This window comes from Drepanopeziza brunnea (genome assembly GCF_022702325.1).
Source record: "Drepanopeziza brunnea f. sp. 'multigermtubi' strain 214-2 chromosome Unknown ctg9, whole genome shotgun sequence".
NCBI lineage: Eukaryota > Fungi > Ascomycota > Leotiomycetes > Helotiales > Drepanopezizaceae > Drepanopeziza > Drepanopeziza brunnea.
The window spans coordinates 1,999,581-2,026,190 of NW_027094072.1; the positions used below are offsets into that span (position 1 = coordinate 1,999,581).

General features: G+C 51.1%; 7 protein-coding genes across 7 annotated transcripts; 4 read left to right on the plus strand and 3 right to left on the minus strand.

The window, feature by feature from the left end:
* Positions 1-725: 725 nt before the first annotated feature.
* L3040_005821 (uncharacterized protein) lies at positions 726-1,893 on the minus strand (the record flags this gene model as incomplete). The annotated part of the gene is made up of 5 exons (XM_007296743.1): positions 726-1,097; positions 1,241-1,325; positions 1,411-1,460; positions 1,553-1,725; positions 1,785-1,893. 5 exons carry the CDS (start codon positions 1,891-1,893, stop codon positions 726-728), a joined length of 789 nt encoding a protein of 262 aa, XP_007296805.1.
* An 8,020-nt stretch (positions 1,894-9,913) lies between these two features.
* Positions 9,914-10,984, minus strand: L3040_005822 (60S ribosomal uL16 domain-containing protein; the record flags this gene model as incomplete). The annotated part of the gene is made up of 5 exons (XM_007296745.2): positions 9,914-10,146; positions 10,203-10,411; positions 10,573-10,698; positions 10,751-10,800; positions 10,940-10,984. 5 exons carry the CDS (start codon positions 10,982-10,984, stop codon positions 9,914-9,916), a joined length of 663 nt encoding a protein of 220 aa, XP_007296807.2.
* A 576-nt stretch (positions 10,985-11,560) lies between these two features.
* Positions 11,561-12,113, minus strand: L3040_005823 (uncharacterized protein; the record flags this gene model as incomplete). The annotated part of the gene is made up of 3 exons (XM_066154659.1): positions 11,561-11,659; positions 11,828-11,876; positions 11,929-12,113. 3 exons carry the CDS (start codon positions 12,111-12,113, stop codon positions 11,561-11,563), a joined length of 333 nt encoding a protein of 110 aa, XP_066011508.1.
* Positions 12,114-13,268: 1,155 nt separating this feature from the next.
* On the plus strand, positions 13,269-15,242 carry L3040_005824 (uncharacterized protein; the record flags this gene model as incomplete). Its single annotated transcript, XM_007296746.2, has 2 exons — positions 13,269-13,917; positions 13,966-15,242. 2 exons carry the CDS (start codon positions 13,269-13,271, stop codon positions 15,240-15,242), a joined length of 1,926 nt encoding a protein of 641 aa, XP_007296808.2.
* A 4,313-nt stretch (positions 15,243-19,555) lies between these two features.
* L3040_005825 (uncharacterized protein) lies at positions 19,556-21,414 on the plus strand (the record flags this gene model as incomplete). Its single annotated transcript, XM_007296747.1, has 6 exons — positions 19,556-19,783; positions 19,897-19,996; positions 20,054-20,170; positions 20,229-20,510; positions 20,574-20,684; positions 20,750-21,414. 6 exons carry the CDS (start codon positions 19,556-19,558, stop codon positions 21,412-21,414), a joined length of 1,503 nt encoding a protein of 500 aa, XP_007296809.1.
* An 872-nt stretch (positions 21,415-22,286) lies between these two features.
* L3040_005826 (uncharacterized protein) lies at positions 22,287-24,193 on the plus strand (the record flags this gene model as incomplete). The annotated part of the gene is made up of 5 exons (XM_066154660.1): positions 22,287-22,544; positions 22,604-22,656; positions 22,712-23,627; positions 23,671-23,987; positions 24,103-24,193. 5 exons carry the CDS (start codon positions 22,287-22,289, stop codon positions 24,191-24,193), a joined length of 1,635 nt encoding a protein of 544 aa, XP_066011509.1.
* A 313-nt stretch (positions 24,194-24,506) lies between these two features.
* Positions 24,507-25,913, plus strand: L3040_005827 (uncharacterized protein; the record flags this gene model as incomplete). Its single annotated transcript, XM_066154661.1, has 1 exon — positions 24,507-25,913. One exon carries the CDS (start codon positions 24,507-24,509, stop codon positions 25,911-25,913), a length of 1,407 nt encoding a protein of 468 aa, XP_066011510.1.
* Between the last annotated feature and the right edge of the window lie 697 nt (positions 25,914-26,610).

A 26,610-nucleotide genomic window follows, 5' to 3' on the forward strand; every position in this document is an offset into this window, starting at 1 on the left:
AGCGCCGGCTCTGGGATTCTTGGGTTGGTGTTTCTACTACGAACGGATTGAGCTGGGCCGCTGGGATGGATGTGTGTGGTACCGAGTGTTTGGTGGGCGGTGTGGAGATGGGAGCGGAGATGGAGGGGTGGAGATGTTTCTCTGCAGGCAGGCGGGCAGGTAGGATTGAGTGAGCGAGGATGGGATTTGGAAATTCGTGGTTAGGATTGAGATTGGTTGATGGAGATTGATTGATGGAGATTGATTGATGAGTGCAGAGAAAGGAAGAGCTGGTAGAAGACGCGAATAGAAGAGGATGAGGAAAAGGAAGGAGAAGAGAGAGCTGGGGTGTTGGCGGTGGAGGCCAGTCTACCGTACTTTCCTCAAATCTGGAGCCTTTCGAAGCGAATCACGCTTGAGGGGATATGAGGCAGATTCAAGGAGATGGATGCTTGGGTCGGGAGATCCATGTAAGTGGTTCTACCTCGGGCCTGGAAGAAGACCTGTTCAGTCTCCCAAGAGCGAGCCCTCTGAAGCGAACATCCACACAGCCTTAGCATATCCGGAGCTGCAAGTATCTGATCCGAGTCTGCGTGAGTTACAGGCAGCACACAAAACCCGCTGGCATCTCTCCTCCAAACAAACAAACAAACAAGCCAGCGAGCGAGCGAGCGGCATGCCTTCTGCCTCCCGCCAATCCCCCACCGCCCCTCAACCCCAACCCGTGAGCCCCAGCAGTCGCCCATCTACGCCTTGTTGGCGTTGATCCAGGTCACGTAGTTGCCGATTCGGGAGTAGACGCCCGCGTACCCGGGCTCGGCACATCCCTGGCCCCAGCTGACCGTCCCGGCCAAGACGCCGGTGCTGGTGACGACGATGGGTCCGCCGGAGTCACCGGAGCAGGAGTCCTTGCCGGAGGCGGCCGCGCAGAACATGTTGGTGGTGACGGCCGAGGTGCCGTACGCGCTGCGGCAGCTGGCGCGGGACACGACCGGCACGGCCACGTAGCGGAGCGAGGCCGGGAGCGTCGATCCCGACTCGGATGTCAGGCCCCAGCCCGAGACGGTGGTGCTCACGCCGGCGGCGGGGTCGGAGCCCGGAGCGGGGAGGGTGGCGTACTGGATCGAGATGGTTAGTCCCTGTATTCTGCAGAGGGTTGAGATGCGGGGCGCGGCTGGAGATATGGAGAGGCTCCAGAGAAATGGTATCGGCAGCTTTGATTCTCGGATCGTGGGAGAAGAGGACGTGAGTGGGTACATACCCCGATAGTGCTGCTGCTGGGAATAGCGGTTGTGAGAGTCCAAAGGGCGACGTCGTTGTCGAAGGTGTTTTCGTTGTAGCTGGGGCTAGAGAGTGACGCGGAGAGTCAGCAGGTGGCTTCTGGGCCCAAGGGGTGCCGAAGGTGGAGAAAGGGATCGTCTCATCACTTACTGGACGAGGATCCTGGAGACCCTAACGAGAGTTCCGCCTGATGCGTATCGCTGTTCGTACATCAGTACTCGCGTCGCTCACAATGGTGCGCCACGTGAAGATGGGATTAGAAGAGGGTGGTCGGGCAAGGGGAGCGACTGACGAGCGAACCGGCTCGGACGGTGACAGCAGATGCAGCATAGTCGACGGAGCAGTGGGCAGCAGTCAAAACCGTTCGGGAGTTGATCAAGACACCGCCGCAGAACAGAGAACTGCCGACGAGCAGGGCGACTTGGGAAGGAAACTGGCCAGCAACGGCGGCAGAGCCTCCCACAACTATGGAGGCATCAGTTCCCGGTTTCGAACAGGAGACTGGGTTTCGAGGATGAACATACTGTCAGCACCCGGAACGATGGCGGGCGCGATCGCCTCTGGAATCGCGGCTGCGATGGACAGAGTAGGGAAGATCGCAAGAGCGAGGACAGCGAGGAATCTTGAAGCCATTTTGAGGACTTGCTGGGAACGGAGTGCGAGGGGCTGGATGAGGAGCTTAAGGAAGGACCGGGGGTTGTGAGAGGATGGTTGCTTCTCTGGAGGAGGGAATGCACATGGGTTTATATAAACATGCTGTGGTACTCTACTCCCGACTATGGAGGGGGCTGCGAGCAAACATCCACTCCCTCAATTGGTTTGTTGGCCTCGCCGCCTTGGCTCAAGAGTGGACAGCTGCTCATGCCTCTATCTCAGGACTTCACTCCAGACTCCCCTCAAGGCCTCAAGGGGCATATTCGAACTTGAAGAGGAAGCCGTCAAAGCCGGGCCATGATTTGATCGACGGAGGCAAACCAAAAGAGAAGGCACGTACATCCGGGCGCGTAGCTCTTATCACTTGGCAGCCTGATGAGCCCTGGTGTATTTACTCCGGCTCAATCAAGCGAGTGACACATGTGCCGGTCAAGCTTTGCTATCCGGCTTTTGAGTATAGGATGGTATCGGCACCTTCTGGTTTGGGAACAGCGCCGTAAATAACGTTGGGAGTGGTACAGGATTGAACACCTCTTCACCGAGACAAGCATTCTCGGAGGTATTTAAGCACCTCCCGAGACGAGATAAGCATTGAACAAGCATCTCGGGTACTGGCCAATGCTCGTCTAGGCTCTTGGTGTGGTGGCCTATATACGAATTAATTGGATTGCGATAACATGGGTCTGCAGATCCAGTGTGCAGATGCGGGTGATCTAAAGCTGGTCGACCGGCTTTGATTACGGAGTGGCATGAGAGAGGAGGAAAGGTTGATCGAAGAAAGTCTTGGCAAGATGGAGTCGCCACTCGAGAACATGAACATGAACTTCGCAGCCACTGCCAACCAGATCTTCAGTCTGATGAGCCTCGCCCACAGCCGGTGATTCTGAAACAGGCCGCTCCATCGCGCTGAATGTACTCAGAAGGGGGAAAGAATTGGAGACGAGAGTTCAGCGGTATAGCCCGAGTGAGAAGCGAGCACGAGGATGACCCCAAGGGAATGTAGTATAACTCTCATATCCATTGTTATGAAGGCCTGGCGCTGAGGTTAATGTAGGAGGCCGACGGGGCTGGGTGTCCTTTGCCACCCCAGCGCATGTAACTCGCTTATTTAGCTGGCGAATCCCTTCTTCACTTCGCCATATCAGCAGCCTTCAATTCCGGAAAAGTAATTCTCGCCGACTATTCGCATTAATCAGATATACATTCTCAAGTGCTGACCCAGTACAATGCAAGCCACAGGTGCTCACGAACTCTCTTTCCAGAAGACGAAGTTTACGAGCGAAAGTGGCTTGAAGGCTCGTCGCAACTTGAAGGTAACATGGTCCTGGCCGCCTTTTAATGATATCTATTCCCGCTTGTCTTTCAGACATCAGAGTCATAATTTGATCATAAATCTCAAATCAATGCTGCCAGATAGCCCATGGGCAAAATTATATCTCGGATGCAAATGTTGAGACGGTCCTCGTCGATACTGCATTACTGCTGCACCATAAGTATGACAAGCTGATCGCTTTGTAAAGATCTTGCCGCTATGATTTCTGGGTGTACGTATCTTTATTTTCATCTCTTCAGTCGAGGCTTAGGCAAAACGCATCTGAGAGATATCGTCTTTCAGCCGTGCTATTTATCACCGCAATCGAAATTGAGTCAAATAACTTCGATTTAATTTATAGTTGTATTTATAAAACATCTTCAATATTATTTGATCATATTACTGCAGCAATGCGACGGTTCCATTTATTATATTATTTAGCACAGCCACCCGAGCATGTGTATTATTACAAAGCCCGAGGACAGAAAATATTCTGGAGAGATATACACCCACGAGCGAGCATCTATACGAGCCCAAACAGTCATCCTCTACCCTGGAACCATGATTCCTACAAGTTCTACGGTAAAAGATTCCAAAATGCGTCATCGTGCTATCCAAATCATCGACACCGAAGAAGAACTAATCAGGGCCTCTAACACATTGCAATCTACATCTCTCCGAAGATGTTACCATCCGTACATTCACCCTACACCGACCCAGCGGAAAACCAACATCTGATCCACGAAACCCAGTCTCACATAACCGCTTTATTTCCGCAACATGAATCAATCCCATAGAATGGGACGACGATGAGGTGGCCCAGGATATGTGCTTCTCAGCTCGCTTAGCTCTTGGCGCGACTCCACGACCAGTTTTACAGCCATCTCTCGTCGACCTCTGAAAGATCAAGCTGAGAAAACTCAGGACATAGGATTTTAGCAGCCTCGCATGAATTCAAGAGAATACAAAGCTTGTGCGCCCGAAAAAGGGATGCTGGTGGTGTGTTGCTTCCCGACGGATCGTTTCGTAGGCCTGCAGAATCGAACTTCCACTTTGACGCCGGTGCAAGCTTATAAACGTCTTTTAATCTTGCAAATTATATAAAATAACTAACGGAAGATTCATTACGACCTACTTATTCGCTTCCGAATATATAAACCGAAGATCTTTTCATAGTTTACGACCTGCGCTTTCTCACTTTTTTCTCTCTCGATACTTTCAACTACTTTATTCGATTAGCTTATAGCAATCTGCTTTATACGTTATTTTCGCGCCCTTCTTTTGCCAGCTGGGTTTTTTAAACGATTATTATGTATATATATATATATATATATACTCGGATCGATACGATACTACGAAGAAGAATGAAATACGTAGCCAAGACGCTTTAAAAAGGCTTTAGATCCGCGAGCGTGATAAAACAAGTAACGTTTTGTCTCGCGATCTCGACGACGATAAAGCGCAAGAAAAGAAATTAAAACGAAAAGAGTTCGTCGGAAATTTTTTTTTAGGATTTTCGGATCTATATATACGCTAAAGCTCAAACGAGTAAATTTTTGCTCGATTTGATCGAAGAAGAAGCTCCATACTGTTGATCGGACTTGTTGAAAGGAAGCTCCGCCCAGCTTTCTTATAATCAACTTTCAGCTTTGCACGTCTCCGTACCCTATAAAAGGTCTTAGCACGGGGAGCGCATGCTACGCTTATAATCCGCTAGACGTTAATAAATACGACAAAAACAATAATAATAACGGGTCGTTTCGTCACACCAGATTTTCACTTGGCTAGGCTGAAGAACTGGCCGATTTCAGACAGGAGAACAACGACGCAAGGTACTGTAGTACTTATGGATAGCTACATCGTAGAATATCTCAGGAGTATTACGATATCAGTCATGCCACCGATCACCTCATGCTCACTCAAAAAGCATTGGAAGCATAACGAGTGGCCCGACTAGTTCCAGTGGGAGGTCTCTAATTCAAGATCCTACATGACCCACCCCCTTTCCAAGAATAGATACAGATTCACTGATCACAGTCCGTAAGATCTGGGAATCAGAAACCGCAAGGCCATATCAAAGGGTGAATTCGAAATCTCGTCGCGGGCGCGGGGTAACTTCCTCAAGGTTACAGTCGCAGCTGCTTCCGGGAGCAGGAGCCGTCTCGACATCTTCAGGACTGGCGATCGGGCTTCTGATCTCCAGCATAACTACTGGGACGGAAATCAGATGTGTTTACTTGCTACCCACTGTACCACAATGAGCAGAGCGGTGTTGGCTGACGTTGAATGTAGTGGGGAGGCTTCGAGTCACTGGGAGGCGCTTCTACAAGCGTTCCAACTGTTGCAGCATGGGGCTCGAATCACCTCGATGTGTTTGCTTTGGGTACCGACAGTGCAGCATGGCATAAATGTACGCTGGACCTCACCCTCCTCGCTGCTAATCACAAGCGCCGAGATCGTCGGTCACATCACATCTAGGGTGGAATGGCGGCGCTTGGAGTGGCTGGGAATCGCAAGGCGGCATCTTCGAGTCTCCAGTGGACGTCTGCAGCTGGGACCATAACCGCCTCGATTTCTTCGGCCTCGGTACTAAAAATGCTGCATTCCACAAGTCCTGGGAGGGATCAAGGGTATCTTCTTCCCTCACGCTATCTTCCCTCGCGCTTGAGCCCCAATTGCTAGCTCAAAGCTGTACAGACATTTCTACTTCCTCATCACAGTGCAGCGCGTATGAACCTCTCGGCGGCATCTTCACTTCCCCCGTCAAATCAGTCTCCTGGGAACCAGAACGTCTCGATCTATTCGGTCTTCGCACCGACTCGTCCTTTTATCGCAAGTTCTAAGTTGATATACGATAAAGCGACGATTAAGAAATCTTGGTAAAGTCTTTACCACGCCTTTAGCAGCCAAATCATCGGGCCCTCGCGACCTCGCTGTGGTCGGACGAGGAACCGACAGTGCCTCGTGGATCAATCAGTGGAGCGGTTCCTGGACTGAGTGGCAGAGCCTGGGCGGAAACTTCATTTCGGAGCCGAGCATTGTAAGCTGGGGTCGAGGCAGATATGATCTCTTGTGAGATCCACTTTCACACCCTCCTTACCTGTCTGTTCTCTTTCCCATCAAGGAGAATGCCCACACCGTTTTGTTCTCGGAAAGCTAAACAACGGCATTGAACTCACAGTGGCATTGGTATCGACGGTGCGATGTATCACCGATACTATGCCAATGGAAGTTGGTCTGCGAGCTGGGAGAATTTAGGGGGCGTGTTGGTTTCGGCCCCGACTGCTGTGAGCTGGGGCGCGAACAGGCATGACATCTTTGCCCTGAGAACCGACGACGCTGTTTGGCACAACTGGTGGGATGGCCCTGCGTGGGGAGGCTGGGAGAGACTTGACTGAGGGCGCGGTCCGATGAGTAGGTTCAAGTGAAAAGTGACGGGTTTGAAATGCGCCCTAGTGATTTTTTGCGAAGGCTCCACTCATCAGGAAAAGTAGTGCATGCGATATTGAGATCAACGTGCCCAATTTCTATCACGCTACTACGCTACTAACAATATCAGAGCTTCAAGAGCTTGGCTAGCTTCAGGCGTTTAGATATGGCCTTCAGAGCTCGCGAACACTCATTCCCTAGACTTGTACAAGACGAAAGGTAAACAAACCCCTTTTCTATAACCGACCTCGTTCAAATCCAAGATCATATCCGTGCTTCTCCTCCAGAACTCCGACGATAAGACTCCTCTCAAGCATTCTCTCTCTCAACCAGCAACGTGTGACTGTAGGAGTTCGAAGTTATCAAGTTTCGTGCACCTGCTTATCCATATCTGGGCTCGCTACGCAAGGAGGCTGAGCGCCAGGAGGGAAGATTGGGTTAGGCAGGTAGTTCTGCACCTCGATACAGCTACAGTCGATACCACCCACCACTGGCAGTACATTATTCATGAATCAGAGCCAAGTGGGCGAAGAGAAATGGCATTCAAAGGTACACGACACACCTTTAGACGTCGTGCCGATGATACCAGTAACATCTTTTACTTCCATTGAAAAACCTAGTTGCTCCCGTAGTATTCTTGGAGAACATCGTAGCTCACGGTGAAGCCTGCAATCGTGAGTAGAAGTCCATGTTGATTGTAGAAAGAAGTTCTCCCATATTAGTAGTTGGATTCGTCCTGAATCCATAAGAATGGTCCTGAAAAACGGTTCACGGAAGGCTACGTAAGACGAATTTCTGAAAAGAAGAGTTAAAAAAAAATGTGAAAAAGACAAAGTCATGATTTCATGTATGTATGGGCGCATCCCGGGATTGAACCGGGGACCTCTCGCATGCATGTTTAGAGTGAACCCTAAGCGAGAATCATACCGCTAGACCAATGCACCTGAATCATTGCTGATTGAATTGATATTAAGGGCGCCTGACGTTGGCTTTATGATGGAAATCAAAATTTGTGCGACTAGGGCTTCGGGTAACAACGCTTAGCGTGGACGGAAAGTGGGACATGACCCAATCATGACGAGCCCTGGTCACGGGTCAAAATAGATAGATGGCCAGTATCGTTCCTCGAGCACCCTCCACAAACGCTCCTGTTTGACTACCGCGGCGAGATAAATGCAATAGATATAATTGAACGAAACATCTAAGCCTCGCGACGTCCTTTCTAGCGCCGAGCTATGTCAAACGTTGTAAAGGAGGGTTGAATTTCGAGGCCGAAACGTCGACACCAACTTCTGTTTTCTGCAATTGGAAATTTAAAAACACCAAGTATAGCATTCGGAAGAAGGAAAAAAAAAAAACGCAGTTTTCAAGTGCAGAGCGACGATTTGCCTTTCGAAATTCAAGTCAAGCATAAAATGATATAACGCCTATCGATTGGACTGGACCGAACTTGCTTTCTCTAGCTGAGACTCAACGAGTGAAAAACCATCATCACGACTCCTTTCTCCCCGTCTATGATTATTCGAGCGATCAGTTATCGCAATCCTAGGGCAGAGCCGTGACACGAAGTCTAGTTGGAGACTGAAAAGATATCGGACTCAAGACCCGAATTTCATCCCGAGAAAGACGTCCTAGAAGATCATGATATCTCAGTACGCTATCAAGCGTTTAGCCTGTCAAGAAATCTGGACCTCCATCTCTCTCTTCGTCTGATGCTGATCATGCCACTCTGATAGTATTCACTGCTTTACTAACTGATATACTGATTTTTTACGACAGATTTATTCGTGACCTACCTCCGTTTCGTTGTCAGTAACATGCTCGGTACATACGGGTATCAGTTCATGATGCATTTCTTTCCTATCCTCAACGTCTCTCGGGCTGGCTGGTGCCGCAAGAGCAACCTACACAAAAGAGCTCATTGTCGATAACTATATTGGTAATGCCAATACCCTAAATGTCCACGGTCAATGGACGTGTCCTCGGTCAAGAGACGAGAGGTAAGTGTCAGCGGGTTGGGTTCTGCTACTTTACTAACCCTGAATGCAGGCGGCAATATAACATCAACCATCAAAGCTAATAGATAGCCCGAAGTTCCTAAAAGAAAATTGCTTTCCAGCAGTAACGCCAACAGTAAAGCCTTTTATTCAACATTTGCCAGCGAGGAGGCTCCCATCGACCGCCGGCGGCTCCACCGTCCACCGCCAATCTCGAGAAGCAGACCTTGAGCGCTCATCATGGAAGAGGGAAACACTATCATTATCGAATCTTCAGAGAAAATTCCCCTCTCCACCCCCTCCCTTCTCTACTGCATAGGTATAGCGATACAACCAAAGAGTTCATTCATTCAGAAGAAGTTGATTCTGCAAAAGAGAAAATCAGTTGTATCCTAGACCACGATCCCGATACCACCTCCAAATACAACATAACATCAACCTCCACCAACATCATCCATCCATCCATCCATCCATTCACCCAAGCAGCAGCAACAAGAAATCAGCAATAAATCTCCAAGCAGTCAGTCACCCCTTACTTACTATCCTCTCCTCACCGCGTGCCACCAACAACCGCAACCGCAGCCCTGGCTCCATCAGCCACCTACCTCGAAAGAGCCCATGGCAACCAGTATCCAAAAACACAACTCTCTTTGTCACCCGTCTCAGCTTTTTTTCTCATTATCTTTCGAGTAGGTTGGCTGAAGTACTTACTTACCTATTGCTACCTACCTACCTACCTACCTACCTAGATACCCTCGATCTTGCCAGTCTTTTCTCTCTCTCGGGTTTGGGCAGCTGAAGAAGGGCGAGTGAAGGTGGGACGGGAGTGGGGGTAAGTTGGGGACGAGTTGGGAGGAAGAGAGGGAGGAGACTCGAATGGGATGTAATCGAGGAGACACTTGTTCGAAAAGGACGGATGGACTAGGCATGATTGGATTGGATGTAAGAGGTTGGAGAGGCAAAGCCGAGTAGCACTTGCCACTCATACATTCACTACCATTCCCATCAATTGCTAGGCGTGGGGTCCACGTGCAAATTCCATCGAATGCTAGTGCCGGGTATCATAGTACCGGTATCATCTCACATCATGTCCAAAGAATCGAACCCAAAATTGGCGTAAAGTGTAGAAAGATCATCAGCAATTCCTTAGGTACAATGGCTCAATAGACCAGAGGTCAAGAGACAATCCCATTGCGAGGATACGCCTCTGCGTTCCTTTCCACGCTTACTCCGTCCGAGCCAGTCATCCTCAACCTTCCGTTCATGCCTCCTGGAAAGCAGCCGGGAAGCGTCGCATGTTCTCGGCCAGATTTCCGTGGTTACTCAGGAACTGCACGTAAGCACCATCAACCATGACACGTCCACCGGCCTTCTTCTCCATGTACTCTTCACGGCGGAGAGGAGTGAAGCCCCAGTTCTTGGACACAATGATCTTTTGGCGACCGGGGAACTTGTACTGCGAACGACGGAGGGCCTCGAGGGCGTTTGGACGGACTGGTGATTCTCTGGTTAGGGCTAATTTTCAAAATTCGAACAGGGATAAGGCTTACAAGAATCACGAGTGCGGATGCTCAAGATGATTTGACCAATGTTGACACGGGCGACGGTTCCATTAGGCTTGCCCCAGGCACCACGCATACCAGTTTGGAGTCTATCGGCACCGGCGCAAGACAACATCTTGTTGATACGGACGACGTGGTAAGGGTGGGCGCGGACACGGAGATGGAATGCTTCCTTTCCTGCAGTCTTGGTCATGTACCTGATCCAGAATGTTAGCCTGCTACTTTCCCGCATTCTTTCTGTATGTTCTGAGGCGTAGTCTATCTAACAAAAAAACCATAGGCTTGTAAAATATCGTCTCTAATGAGAAGCTGACCCAACATCTTCCTTCACTGGAATCCTTCACTGGGGTATACTGACTTGTTGGCGCAAATACGGGCAGCTTCGAGCGCCTCAGAGCTGAGTTGTTCGTATTCGTTGGAGACCAGGTGGATGCAGAGAGGGAACTCGTCGACGTTGGCCTTCTTGCGGCCCAAATCGAAGATTCTACTCGGGTCAGTTTCCCGGTGTCTTCCGCGACAGAAAAGCGCGAACATACCGAATCTTAGGGTCTGGCACACCACGGTTGAATCGGGACTTGGGGTATGGCTATCCTCGCAGTCAGTTTTTGCGGCCTTCGATATGCTCCCGCTCCCACAATGAGATTGCGCTCATCCCTTTCACGCCACCAGCGCACACATCACAGCCTCTCCTCTGGTCTCCTTCTCGTCTCACATATCGTACGCACCTTGTTCTTGCAGTAGCGGTAACATCTCGCAGGTCGGCGGGCCATCTTGAATGATTTCGAGGTGGCTGTCTTTAAAGGATGGGTTCTGGAGGGTGAGTTGTCGGGGTTGTAGGTATTTGAGGCAATGGTCAACCCTTTGATTTCTCAGCAGACCCGCGCTAAGATCTCGCTTACACTATTAGCAACCCTATCTCCGCCCACAGACTACGATTTTCCAATATGGAGGGGCGAAAAGTGCATGCTTATCGCCGAAATTGGAGTCCGAAGCACAGTTTGGTTTTGAGGTTTGGATGGAATTCAATTTATGGTAGCTTAGGATTTGGGGAAAATCAGGATTATCTTTCTACGAATCAATTGCGGACCTCTATTGTCTGCATTGCGCAAACAATTTCTGACTTGTGTCTTACGTTCCGCCCATGGGTCTGGCGCATGCATTCGAAACATCCCAGAATTTCAAAGTCCGAGACAGTCACGATGCCTATCACTCCATATCCCATGTTCTGGTCCAGAGGCCGGGCGCCGGTATCATTCGCTATTGCTAGAACTGAATCTCCGCAGAGCGTACATTGATCGTGTCCAGTCCATCATTCTAAACTCCACCACTCCATCCCGTCGCGCCATCTACTCAGCTTGCGAGCTCAGGATGTCGGAATCTCCTCCATCCAAGATAGCCATGGTCGAGCATCGGTAGAGCTTACCACAGGCAGTACCGAGCTCAATCTGAAGAGCAAAGAATAGTAAGCAAATGCGCCCTCCAAAGTCTGCAAGACTTTATCGTTAGGCAGATCTCTCGCAGACCCGGGAGTCGGGTCTGGTCGTTGAGGACCAGGACGTCGGCCTGAAATGACATAGAAATTTTGTGGTGTGGGTGTGGGTGAGGGTACGTACGTTGTTTCCGCTGAAGTGGTGGACGTTGGTCTTTGACAACATGGCGTAGCTAGGACGAGGTTAGCAGAAGTACTATCCAATTGCTTCGTGGGGAGACTTACTACTCGAGCTCACTCTTGCGCAGAGGAGGAGTGTTACCGGCAATGATAACCAGCTTTGCCTTGCCCGAGCGGAGGGTCTTGAGGGTCGACTTGTATCCGAGAGTGACCTTTCCCGATTTCATGACCAGCGCCAAACGCGAGTTGATGCCATCGGCGGCCTTCTTTGCCTTCTTGTTAGGTGCCATCGTTGCGTTGATTCAAGATTTGGGTGAGGGGTTGGGTCTTGAAATGTGTTGATGCTCCGGCGTTGGTTGTGGATTCCGAGAAAACTTCGCGCACGGAAATTTGGACCTTGACTTGTGTGTGCTCGGCTAACCGACTGACCTTGGTTGATGTCACGTGCTTTGTACATCAGACCCGATGTGGTATGTAGCTCTGGAGATACTTTTAAATCAGCTTATTTGAATCAGCTTCCGTCTCAGATTTAATTTTCTCACAACTGCCTTCATTTTATCGATTGCCCTCTTCCCGCTTGGAAGTTGATTGCAATGACCACGGCGGGTCTCCCATCCCAAGATCATCCATCCTCTTTGATGCATGTCAGTGGGACTTGACAGCCCAGATAGCTTCATATCAGACACCCGTCAGTCATACTACCTTCTTACCAAGGTATACACTCAGCGGAACTTTGGTTCGATCACATCTTCGAACCTGCAATTGAGTTCCTACCGTTAGCCATAGATATATAAAACTGGCCCGCCCTTTAAGTAAGCAAGGGCCTGCATATAGATCTGTGATACAGATTTTGCACTTGGATGATCCATTGTCAATAACGCCTTAGACATCAATTGGTACTATACGTACTACAGTACTAATAGGCAGAGCTTATGTTACTCCGTACAACCGCGCCTCGATAGAGCGACTGGGAATAGCCTGGAAACCTCGTTTCAATCTCTTATGCCCCGTTAGGCCTAGATATGATTTTTTTTTTTTTTTTACCGGTTTACGCTTCGATTTGTACCTGTAAGGGATTATGCAACTGGGATCGCACAAGCCAGAAAGAAATCAGCAAGAGCTGGAAGGGAAAGGACACATTATTCATATCGCTATCATGAACGAACATCTGCCAAAGCCTTACTTTATTTACCTGACTCTCGAGTGATACTTCATCTGAAATCTATTCTTACTTTTCATCCCGTTGCCCAGACACTCGGGCCACGGACAAGGACAGGACCAGAACAAGGACAACAATAAGCCACGCCTCGAACCTCTTCCATCCTTCTCCCTTATATCCTCCCCAATCTCATCCTCATCCTCACCCTCATCCTCACCCTCATCCTTATCCTCATCCTCATCCCCATCCTCATCCTCAAATCCATCCCCTCTCTATAGATAAAATAATGATGTCTGCCGCAACCAAGAAACCGCCCTCAGGTCCAGCTTCCGGCCGCCGACCCTCCACCGATCCGGCCGTCACGAGCACCGCATCTGCACCATCAAGGGCTCCCACCCGCTCGCCAGTCCCGGCATCCGCAACTGCGAATGGAGTTGCGCGCAGTCGGTCAGTTCGCACCGGTCCCCCCATGTCGGCTCGAGCAGCGATGCAGCGCCCTGGTGCCGGCGCGTCGAACCTGAGCTCGAGCAATTTGGCTTCCGATGTCGACGATGACGCCCGGGCAGAGACGGCCGCTGTACTGGACGACTTGAAGGAGCAGCTGCGTAAGACGGAATCAGCGTCTGAACAATTTCAGAAGCAGACCCAGGTGCTGCAGTCGAGGTTGGACGAGGCGTTGCAGGAGCAGGGCAAGTTGGAGGATAAATTGCATGAGAACGAGGAACGGCTGGAGCTATTGGAAAATGAGAAGAGAGACGCTCTGAGGCAGAAACGCGAGATGGAGTCGATATACGAGGCGGAGAGGAGTGCGATGACCAAGGAGAGGGAAGAGTCGGCGAACCGGGAGGAGGAGATGCAGACGATTATCCAGCGGCTGAAAGATTCACTGAATGCGAGGTCGAGTGTGGATGAGGAGGGCAGAATCTCCAGACGCTGTAAGTATCGCGATCTATATATGCAAGACTTCTTTCTGACTATAACAGCAAACAACTCTTCACCTATTGATAGCCAGTTCGCTCCTACCTCCGGTCTGAATCGCAGCGATTCGCGGAACAACTCTAAGCTACTGCTACAAAAAGACCGCTTAATAGAATCCCTCCGACTAGAATTGGCAGAGGCACAGATCAAGATGATGGAATCCGAGAACATGGGCGGTGGACGCATGCAAGAGGTCGAGCGACTACTGCTCGAAGCACGCATGACCAATGCTCGGTTGATGGAGGACAACGAGAGCTACCAACTTCTCCTCTCCGAGAAGACATTGACTGGGGACTTCGCCAAGAGCGAGTTCATGGGATCCGCATCCCACAACGTAGATGCGCTCAGCGCCTTAGAAGGCAGAGCTGCACCCGCAAGCCTTGCAGACGAGCTCTCTTCTGCCGGTGAAGACGAAAGCGACAGCTACAGACGCCTGGAATCCGAATTGAAGTCCGCAAAGGACTCCAACAAAGCCCTGACCCTCTACATTAACAAGATCATCGAGCGCCTGCTCCAACACCAAGACTTCGAAGCCATTCTTGACCAATCCTCCGACTTCAAGCCAGGAGCAGCAGGGAGCTCAAACAATGGAAAAGACCTTCCTCCTCCGCCCCCACCGAAGGAACAGGCAAGTGGTGAATCCATCCTGCAACGCGCAAAGTCCGTCGCCATGGGGGGATCCCGCCGCCCAAGGCCGCAATCTGTAATGCAACCTCCATCATCTGCGCTCACGGATCCGGACACGGCGCCCAGCATTCCCTTTGGCCGCTCTGCTAGCTACCGTAGTGGCCGCCCGAAGAGCGAGCAGTTTACCGCCGGTGCCGCCAACGTTGTCAACCAGATGTACCGAGGGGGGGCTGCTTCACCTCCCCTCCACGGGCCACAGACCCCTCGCCACTCGCAATCCTTCTTCGCGCCCCCAGCCGCAGGGGCCAACCCTAACGCCGTCCACCGAATGCCAAACACAGGCCAGGTGCCGACAACAGGTAACTTCCCAGGTACGAGCATGAAGAGCGAGCGCAGCAGCAGCATCGGTGGCAGCACGAGCGAGAGCGGGGAGGTGAGCACGCCGCCCGGTAACAGCCCGCCACGTGCGGAGAAGGCGACTACCTTCGCGGGCAATAAGCCGCGGCCGCTGCGCCTGGTGCAGGACCACCCGGAGAACCGCAAGGTCAGCGGCGAGGACGACAAGGCGTCGAAGCGGGCGAGCTGGATGGGCTGGGCCAGCTCGGCGTTCAGCAAGAAAGAGGAAAGTCACGTGGACCAGAGTATCCAGGAATAATGACGAAGTAGGCAGGCATACTGGCTGGGGATGAAATCCTTGGGAGGGGCCTGGTCGGGTGGGTGGTTTGCACGAGTTGGATGACTGGATTCTTTATCTATTTGTTCGTTGAGCGATGGGCATATATACCGGTATATACCTTGATGTTGTGGGGTAATATGTCCTGGGATTGACTTGGCATCACACCGCACCACATTGCATTTTCCGCATTCAGTCCGGCAGGCTGACTGTAAAATTTAATGATCTGAGGTGAGGTGAGGTGGGGCAAGGTGAGAAAGTAGATTATATATCTTATTTCATCTTATATATATATATATCGGTATATATTATCGGTATCCTTGGTGTATGTGTATGTGTATGTGTACGTACCATGCCCAACGTACAGACCTCTTGGTCACCCCAGGTATACATACAGCCCTCCCTCGTCTCCGGAAGAGCAAAAGAAAAAACAAAAAAAAAGCCCTTCCCCTCTCCCCTCCCCAAAAGACCTTGGGAAGAAAGAAGGGAAGGAAAAAAAAGATGGCCAATGGGTTGTTTCCTAGGTATCCGTCGCTTTCAAGGCGCAGACTGGATAAAATGGTCTGGATTGGACGGGAGCTTTTCTATACGGTGGAGCGAACCTCCCTCCTCCAAGGGGGTTTTGGCACTTGTCAGATAGTATAGATATAGTATAGTATAGTTATAGTTATAGTTATAGCTATAGTGAGATCTTGCTTGTGTTGCTAGGCGGGAGGCATAGATAGGGCAGGTTTACCTAGGTAGGTATAATCCCAGCTTTGTCATTTTGGTAAATTGATGAATTGGAATGTGGAATGTGGAATGGCGGGATGGGATTGTAGGCTTCTTCTATACTATACAATGCATATCGGGTGAGTTTGTTGTGGACTCTTAGGTACGTACCGCTGGTCGGTTGCTGTTATGCGGGGCGTGTTGTCAGTTGTTTCTGCTTTGGGCTTTGGGCTTTGGGCTTTGGCTTTGGGCTTTTGACTTTTGACTCTTGTTTGACCTGCGAGTTTGTCGTCGCTTGCGGAGAGGAGAGGAGAGGAGAGGAGAGGAGGTACTGGTGTTCGGCTGTGGGAAATACGGCGCGCTGCGCTCCTGTGGGTGTGTTGAGTAGAGGGATTATGAGGAGGCTGTGAGTTGAGTAAGGTAGGTATGGAGTACCTATTGCTACGCTGTAGACCACCCGGAGCGTGAATCTAGGGAGGGAGTCGAGAGGGTCTGAAGAGGAAGTGTTCGGTCCAACGGAGAGGGATGGATGGATGGATTGACTGATTGGTTTGTCTGGTTCCGTACGTGTTCCGGGAGGGAACGGTCTGGCTACGGAGTACCGGTAGGTATGTAACAGAGTGGAGGCCGAGGCTAGGTCATGATCACAACGTGCGTCCTGCGAGGGTTGTACATTACGTGATATCTCTCTCACTCAGTCATACTACGTAAATCTGGTGAGATGTAAGGTTGGTTTGCTATCGCTTATCTCGTCGTCGATATCATGCGGAGTACGGAGTACTTGCAAGCCGAGAGGATACCAACCAGCTTTTTTTGCCATGGGCCAGTGAGAGAATTAGCCTTTTTAACGAAAAGGGGCTCCTGCGAGGTAGTAGTTGTAAGACGAAAACCAGGTTGAATCTTATCTCTTCGCAAGCTGAAATTGTTACTACTGTAGTACGGTATGTTGTCGAGGTTCAAGGTCAAGATCTTGGATGAGGTTGTAAATCATGGATGGCAGATGGGTGCTCGTGCGGTTAGCGCACGGTCAGGATAGGTAGCTGTCCCCCCATGTCGACAATCAGCCTTAATGTAGAGTCAAAAGTTGCCGCCTGGCCCCGATTTTTCTAGGCGGTGAACGGAGTAATGTCTTTCCTTGGGTTTTAGAAAAAAGAAAAAGAAGAAGAAAAAGGAGGAAAAAAAAAGAAGTAAAAAAAAGAAAAAATTGCGTGGGGATAGATGGGTAGAGTATGCTGGCTGCGTAAGTAAGTGGGCTAGGTAGGACCTCGGGAAATGTGGTAGGTGAGGGAATTACTCCGTATACGTACCTAGTACGTAGTACAAATGAACGGCTCCAGTCCCCCGTTGAAATGTGGATTTGGGATGGCCCCCTTTTTTTTTTGTGGGATTGATCTTAAAAACCCTTGGATGTGTACGGAGCAAGCTTCCGTAAGCTACTCCGGCCAAGGCCTCGGCCTCGGAATCCAACCTCAAAGTTGTGAAAGGAGGGACTTGCAGAGCGTCTGTAAATTCTTGACTAAAGACATTTGAAAAGTGTTTATATCGAGCTGTCAAGTTAGTATTGCTGGCCTTGAGTCTCGTAGAGGTATTGAGGAGATTGCATAAGCTCAAGCCCGGACTAAGATAGTACCTGGGGGACGGTGAGTAGAGGAAAGGGAGCGGTTGAGAAAAGTGCAACGCCCAAGAATGGGGGAACGTCTTTTGGAGTTGTATAGGGAGTGAATAACGTTCGGACCAAGTCCTCTATCTGAACTCAGATCGACGCTAAAGGACAATGCATATCATTTACATCTGCGTGCTCTTTTCATACATTTTGATTGGTAACAGCTACTACGTACATTGGCGCGTGAGCTGAACAATACTCTGGAGAGAACCACTACGCTTGATTGGTAACAGCGATCAGCGGGTGGTCTGGCTATTCAAGCGACGGCGATGGGAAACGAAGCCTGCCTTTTTTCTATACCGAATACCTATTGAAATGGGGATCCTGTCTACGATTTTCTATCTGGTTCGAGAAGGGATTCTGAACTTCTACCCATAATAAGGAAAGGAGTAGGATAAGGTGAAAGGGGCTTGAGTTCACCGCATAATACCTCACTACGGAGTAGATACTCTACTCATTAAACAGTGCATACGTGAAAGCCTTGAGGTGCAAAAACTGCTCTGGGCTTCCGCGCGCTATCCTAGCAAACGGCTCGGGGCCGCGCCGTTCCTTGTCCTCATCTTTAGACCCCGTTGAAATAGGTTCTAAACTGCTCAAGTAGTACTACTACTTACTACTAAATACGGTCTGTTAGTTTGTGATTACCTAGGTTTGCATCGGGACGGCGGAAAATATCCATACTCTAATCTTAGTTGATCAGGCCGGCCCAGTTGATTATTCTACTACATACTACTATGTATGACAGGTCTCGGCTATCAAATTAGCTTTTCGCACCTTTTTCTTTTTCTCCTGCATCAACTACCGGATTCTCTCTTCCTGTGCGTCTATCCATCCACCTGTAGGTGTATTTCCTTTACCCAAGACAGCCTTCTTGTCCGTACTGCAGTCTTCTGGCAGTTAGAAAAGAGAGGAATATATCGCCTCGTATGCTATTGCCGACGTCCACGGCCCGAGTCTCGCAGCCCTCTCGAGCTCAGGTGCCTATCACGTACTGCTCGATTGACTTTGATAAGTGCAAGTACTACGTACTACGTAGGTACAGAGTACATACTGCACATAATCGATAGCGGCGAACCCTTGGTCTCGGCACACGCTGGGCCGTCATGCTGGCTCTTGCAGCGGAAAGGGCCTCGACTCCTCGAGCCAAGTATCACCAATCCGCTAGGCACATTGACCTGTACAAGTATTGTGGAGGGAAAGGCTCCAGCATATAGCTGACTGCGAATGAAGAGAGAGAGAGATATATAAATATATATAAATATATATATATATATATATGTATAATCATAATAGAATCGTAGGCAAGGATGGGGGGAGGAGAGGTAACATCTATTCCTAGTTCGTAGTCTTATTTGTAAGTATGATGTTTCAGAGAGGGAATCAGCCACTCGTCTATAGGGGCTTATGCACGTGACCTAGCCACCTGTCTAGTGGGGCAGAGGCAAGTACTAGTAAGTGATGGTTGGGGCCTATACAAGGCCTCCCCATGAACACCCATGAATAAATGTCGGACCCAGCTCAGCTCTATAAATCGTAGAGCGGTGGTTTCTGAATGGCTTAAAGCCCTGTCAACTCCATTGCAGAGACTAAATACTGTCTCAAAGATACTTTTCAAGGCTGAATGAATCCTTAAACTACGTAAGTTGATCGGTCTAAGACCTGGTAAGATAAGATCCCTTGCCAAATTATACTTTCGACATGTATTCATTAGGGAGAGAGTACAAGGCTTATACAAGGCCTTCATATAACGTCTGTTACAGGGCCAAAAATAGGTTAGGAACGCGATCTCGACCACAGTATATATTGCGGCGTCCAATTCCCCAACTTCGATTCCGCAAGGCAATTCTTTGCTTTGCTCCCCTCCCCCTTCTCTCCCAGTCACTCGTTTTTTTTTTTTTTTCATTTCCTAATTCCTCACAAGATGCGTGTTTCGGTTCTTACCCCATTGAGCGTTCTCGCTTCCGCCTCTTACGCTCAGTCAACAGGCCCAGGAGACTGGCAGGACGCACTCGCAAGGAACTTCATCTACATCGTCCCAGATGGCTTTGGTGTTGCGTCCCAGACTATGGCGAGGGACTATGTGTCGCTGCTGAGAAACGGGGAGGATATCACGCGACCTGTGACTTCTCAGCTCGCTGCTGATCAAATGGTACCCTCCCTTCTCCCCTAGCTGTGCGGCCGTCATCATCCTTTTTGCGAAGCAGGGAGAGGAAGATAATGGGGATCTGGAGACGATCTCGCGTGCTAACAAGGACTACACAGGTCCTCGGCTCTGTCCGTACGCAAGCAAGTGACGACCTGATCACCGACTCTGCAGCAAGTGCTACAGCGTTCTCGGCGGGTATCAAGACTTACAACGCCGGTTCGTTCCTCTCTGCATCCTCCAAGAAAGCTGGATCATAGGCTGACAGGCGTCTAGCGATTGGCGTTGACGTTGCTAGGGAGCCTGTGGGCTCTATCCTCGAAGCTGCAAAGCTCGATGGGTTCAAGACAGGCTTGGTTGCTACGTCCAGAATCACGCACGCAACTCCAGCATGTACGGTTTACCATTTTTGCAGAGACAAATCCTCTATTCTTTACTGATGCGAATGCAGGCTACGCGGCTCACGTCGAGCATCGGGACCTCGAGGCCAAGATTGCTGAGCACCAGATAGGATACAGCCACCCCCTCGGTTCTGTGGTCGATATCTTGCTCGGAGGTGGGAGATGCTATTACGTGCCCAAGGACTCTACTGGTTCCTGCCGTGATGATGATATCAACCTGCTCGAATTCGCTGAAGAGAAGGGGTTCAATGTCTTCACAGACCGAGCTGGGTTTGACAGCCTGCAGGGTGGTGAGGAGGCGACGCTACCATATCTTGGTCTTTTTGCCCTGAGTATGGAATTCTCCATTCCTGTGTTTTGTTTTTTTATCTGTGAAGGGAAACTGACGAGAGCAGATCACATGGCCTACGAAGTCGACCGCGTAGACAGCCTCGAGCCCTCACTTTTGGAAATGACGCAGACCGCTCTGACTTCGCTCGAGAACGCCACCAAGAACTCCACGCGAGGTTTGTTCCCGTCACCGCGTTCCCGTTCCCACCCAGCATGTGAGAAAGATGTTAACACCCACCAGGCTACTTCATCATGATCGAAGCCTCGCGCATCGACCACGCCGGCCACAACAACGATCCCGTCGGCCATCTGCACGACACGATCCAATACAACGAAGTCATGGAATTCGTGCGCAGATGGGTCGACGCCCGCCCCGATACGCAGCTGATGTCTGCCGCGGATCACGAGACCGGCGGTCTCACACTCGTGGGCTACAACCCACTCGTGCTGAAAGCAGCCAACTCCACCTCAGAGTTCCTCAACGGCGAGTTCACGGCCTACAACGGCTCGGACCCGGCCTCCTTCCTCCGGACCAACATCTTCCCGGCCTACGGCATCAGCGACCCCACGGACGCCGAGATCCTGACGCTGACCCAGCTGAAGGGCGAGGAGACGTTCAACAATGAGCTGGGCAAGATGCTGAGTACGAGAGCCGGCATCCAGTGGAGTACCGACGGCCACTCGGCTGCCGATGTCACGCTGTACGGGCATAGCGAGGGTCAGGGGCAAATGATCCTCCGCCAAAACATGGCGGGCAACTGGGACAACACCCAGCTGCCGCTGTACCTGGAGAAGCAGTTGCGCCTGAACCTGGCGGCGGCGACGGAGGCGTTGAGAGCGAATGGGACTGATTGGGTTGGACGCGAGGCCGTGAAGCGGAGATCTTTGGGCCACCATGACCACTAGAGAGATATTTGAGAGAGGCGGGCTGCGATTCCCAACTCTACGTCGCACGTAAGATGCCGGTATATCATATCATATTGAAATAATGAATAACGATTGCAAATGACTGATGAGGATATCGAACTGCCGATAGAAGAAGGTACCTGTTGTAGATGATCAGCTTTGTTTAAGCGAGAGAGGTAGCCGAGCTACGAGGAAGTGACTCTGGAATGTTGGTTTTGTTTGAACAGGCCAGGCCGTCGGCCGAGAATTGATAATGCCTTCTACCACAGGCAAGTATTCAGATGTATCCTAAAGCCAAAACCAGAGTCCTCCCTCTGGAACGAGTATCAAGACTAGAGATCATCTGCTCCTTGCCGCCCAATTGCCCTTTAGAATAATGTGCTCCCGAAGCCATAGGCTTCGAATAACCTTCAGCGGGAGAGATATATTTTTATGTGTGTGTGTGTGTGTGTGTGTGTATCCATGTTTGTTGCACTCAAGCCGGCATCGCACACACAAGCCTCTTGGTACACATTCTGCGCATCAGCTAAAGAGGTGAATATGAAGTGCACGTTCATGAACCAAACCTGCCTTGAACTGGCTTCCGGGAACGTACCAGAATAGATATCGCTATGAACATGATAAAGCTGCCAGCCTTTCGCTGGACATGGTTTTGGATACGGCGGCGTTGACTGAAGCACATTTGAGGTGGTTCTTGGAATAGAATGTGGGGCGAGGCCCGTCCGTGGCCGCAGTCGTGTCTCGTCGCCGAACGGCACACAACCTTGATAAAACGACACAGCCGACCCAAGGCCAACCAAACCCGTCTCTGAAGGCTGCCTCGAAAAGGTCCCAACCGTGATATACGACATACGACACTGGAATTGCGCAGGATGGCCGAACCGGTTGTCGAAACAGCTCGAGGAGACGCCGCGACGCATCGACGTGACGCCCTTCTTCCGACCCCTGATCGAGAGAGCACGGATAGTGGTCGGGAGTCGCTCGACGCGTTCCTTGCCGGCGACGAGCTCCTCGGCGACCACACAGCAGCGCGAGAGTTCGCCGTCGTTGCGGGCGAGACCCGGTGGTGGAAGATCTACAGCCTGCATTTCTTGTTCATGTGGAATATACGGACCTTCGAATACGTGTCGGTAAGTCCAATCAATATCGGTCGCACTCGTGCCTGTAGATAGCCACTGAGATATATTAGATTGTCCTGGTAGCTTCAGCGTTTCCCCATAGTCTTACGGCCGCTTCAATACGGTGCGCTCCACCCAGCTCCCCTAATCCATATTATATCGTGTGCTTACAGATGCAGTGGCATCGTCTCGACACTCTCATCTATTCTCTTTGCATCTTCAGTAGGCTCTTGGATCGATAAGTCTAATAACAGAACGACGCCATTGCGCATAAGCATTATAGTGAATCATGGCGCAATCGTACTCACCTATGTCGCTTGGATTCTGTGGCCAGCTGTTGCTGACCACGATTCAACGTTCGCCAGGAACATTTTATTCGTGGCCATTCTCGTTCTGGATATCCTCCAAGTCCTCAGTGCAACGGGCAACAGCCTCTCACTTAGCAGAGACTGTATCCCTGTGTTGACTGATGCTACATCGCCACACACATTGACCCAGGTCAACGCAGTCATTGCAAGAGTAAACCTGTTCTGCAAAATTGCATCGCCGTCGCTCCTCCCAATTATCGTGAATGCTTACTCAAGAAGTACCTGGATAAGTATCATCGCCCTGTCTACCGTCGTCGTGTGGACCGCTGAGATGTATTGTCTAAGCCATGTTTCGCGAGAGAATCCTCGCTTAACGTTGCCGAAAGATCAGGACTTGCTATTGGATGGTGCTCTCGAGGGAGAAGTATACGGCCATGAGGCTCCCCTCATTTCGAAGGCCCATTCACTACTCTATGAAGGACCGGCTTTCCGCCTCCGACACTTCTTCTCGATCGCCGTTTGGCCGGCCTCAATCACTATGGCTTTCCTCTACCTTACGGTCCTCGTCTACTCAGCAGCGCTCATCACATACCTCTTACATTCAGGAGTCCCTTTGAGTGTTGTCACTCTAGCTCGCACTTCTGGGAGCTTGATGGGGTTTGTCGCAACTTTCACCACTCCCGTCGTGGGCCGATACTTGACTGGCAGACTACCTGCTGGCTCTGCGAACGGAACCATTACACGAAAACTGAGCTCTTGGGGCATCACCGGGCAGTTTCTTGCGCTGGTAAGCCAGTTCTCCAGCACGCGTATGCCGGCTAACAACATAGATACCTGTTGTATTCGTACTTTGGAATCTCTCGCCAAGTGCTCCAACAGAAAGCAGCAGCACCACCTCAACAGCTTCCCAAGTTAGCATCCGAACCATGTTCACCCTTTTCGGATTCCTCTCCCTATCGAGACTCTTCCACTGGACCTACTCACTTATGGAGCAAGAAATCGAGCAAAGCGAAGTGCCCGCCTCACAGCGCTCGACCTTCTCTGGCACAGGCGAATCTCTTCGCTCGTGTTTTGATCTGGCGCACTGGACGGCTACTGTTGTGTGGAGTCGGCCGGAAGAATTCAAAGGGCTCGCCGGCGCAAGTTTGTGCGTAGTTGGTGGAAGCGCATTGTGGTTTTGGAGCTGGGCGAGGAGGAGCCGGCCGGGATGTGTATGAGTTGCGACACTTGGTCCAGTGGCCACCGATTTTGCCACTTGTAAGTTCCGAGGCGACTGGTCGGTACACCTATGTGAAAATGAACGGCCTCCAATTCCAAGGCGAGGTTGATGGGAATCTATGGAACCGGAGCTGACGGGGGAGCGATACCATGCGAGTCACAAATCCTTGGCAAGAAAACACCTTTTGCCGAAGAATTTTGCCACGGTGCAAAGATCTCGGTACTCACTCCAACGCACGGGCTAGGACACCGAATTCCTACTTGTAGCGGTTTCCCTAATCCGTATTGGTGTTTCTGTTTCACAGAATGACTTGACTCTGAAACCATCCGGAAACACAACTCCCTCGACCCTTCAGGACCAAAGAAACAAAGATATGGTTATTTCCCGATAGCTTTGCTTTATATATCTCTCCGCGAACAACAAAAAGTTGTTTGGCAACTAAGCATCATGTTATTCGAGACCAGGAAAGATGCGACGACCGCCGTCGGTCTGGCTGCAGCCCTGATCATCATTTGGGCCTCTCTCATCAAAATTCGGGGCCCAGGCCTCTTCTACGAACCGCAACCCAGCCTGGAACTTCTCGCCGGCGACGACAGCAGGTTCCTGCACCAGGCGATGAATGTCGAATTCCCGGCTCCGATTGATTACGAGCCCATTCGGGAAGTGTGCACGCGGCACCCATCGAATTTCCGGCCTGGATTGGTGTTTACGTGCGAGGAGCAGCATGGTGGCGTCGGTATGGTTCGCAATCAGATTCTGAAATGCATAAGGTATGCGATTCACGGAGGTGCTGCGGTTGTCATCCCTTCTATGGCGAAGCGGAATCCGGGCAATATTTCCGACATCGAGACGAGCAACGAGGTGCCGTTGGAGCACATGTTTGATCGCAAAGCCTTTATCGATCATCTGACCAAAGCATGCCCTGGAATGCGTCTTTACCATCGCGTCGAAGACTTCCCGTTCTACAACCAACGAGCGGGAGAGCCTCTATCTCTGCGAGGAGACCAATTCGAGCCAGACCATCCCCGGACCGGTCTCCAGCAGCCCCAGAAGTGGCGACGCTTCTTTGATACGTGGCTCGAGCAGCAGCAAGTCATGATCAGCTCGAAGGCCCCGGTCCATGTCAAGATCGAGCAGACGTACATCGAGTATCCTGTGCACCACGACAGCACCGCCTTCGCCGCCGAATTTGGCAAAATCCTTTCCTTCCGACGAGACACGCAGGCTCTGGCAGCCCGGGTCCTTTACCAACTGAAGCAACAATTTTCACTGCCCATCGACCCACGCAAGGCCATCAACCCGGATGCCTTCTATGGTGCGCACCTCCGGCTCGAGAGGGATGCCGTCTGGGCCTGGGACCCGGAGCACTGGCGCTTCTCTCGAATGCAGGACCAATTCGAGCAGCAGTTCCAGAACATCATGCGCACCAATCTCCGCATCGTCTACGTTGCGAGCGGGAACCAGACCGTGGTCGATCTCTTCGCTCAGTATCTCGACAAGCGCATCGCCGAGGAGTCCAAAGTGGCCCCAGACGGCTCCCTCGCGCCGCGGAACGTCACGGTGGTGACCAAATACGATCTCCTCACGGGCCACGACCGGGATCGGCTCGAGGCGATGGGCTTCGACCAGCAGGGGCTCGTCGACTTCCTGATCATGTTCAAGGCGAGCGCGTTCATGGGGGTCGCGCACTCCAGCTTCCCGTGGACCGTGGCCCTGCGGCGCCACGAGCTGAGCCAATACCCCGAGTACGCGAACCTGGGCTCGGATATCCTCCAGGACGAGTACAGCACCATCATGGGCACGCGGGCGGATTACCCTTACGTCGATCCATTCGAGTTTGGTCTCTGGCCGTAGGCTGTGCGTCTTCTCTCGATCGTGGTGGCCCTGATCTCACAAAAACGGAACCCGGAATTGTCACCCCTCCATCTCCGTTCTGTCGGCTGGAGGGAGCCATCCATCTGGTCTGATATTCCTCGCTCGCTCCGATATGAGCAACTCGACGGGAAGTGGTTGCTACCGCGCCGTGCCTACCACGAATCGTGCCTTCCACCCGGTGTCACTGGCTAGCGCGCTCATTGTGGTGTGCTTGAATTCTCCAACACAACATCAGATGGACCATCAGATACAACCATGCAGCGAAATACGCCCTACGCCAAACGCTATCGCGCAGTGGACACACGGCGTTGTGGACTACGTCCGTTCCGTTCCGGCTCGACCAGCCGACGAGCGAGCACCAGCTAGGTATATCGCCGTTCAGTAAAAAGCACTTCGCTACATCTGTCGTCAACATCCATCCCATCAACTCTTGCGTACCGACGTACCGAGGATATCCTCCGCCTGGAAGAAAGAAATAAAAAAGGCCATCACCCGCTACTATGCACACCTCTGCCAGTTTGGGACGACTGGCTAGATCTATAGCACATAGTCCTCGTTGATTGTTATATAGCGAGCGAGGCTGAAGGAAAGGAAGGGGAATGGTAACCCCTTCTTTATCTCTCCTGCGCTGGCACGGTGGGGAATGTGATGATCATGATAATAATAGTAAATGATA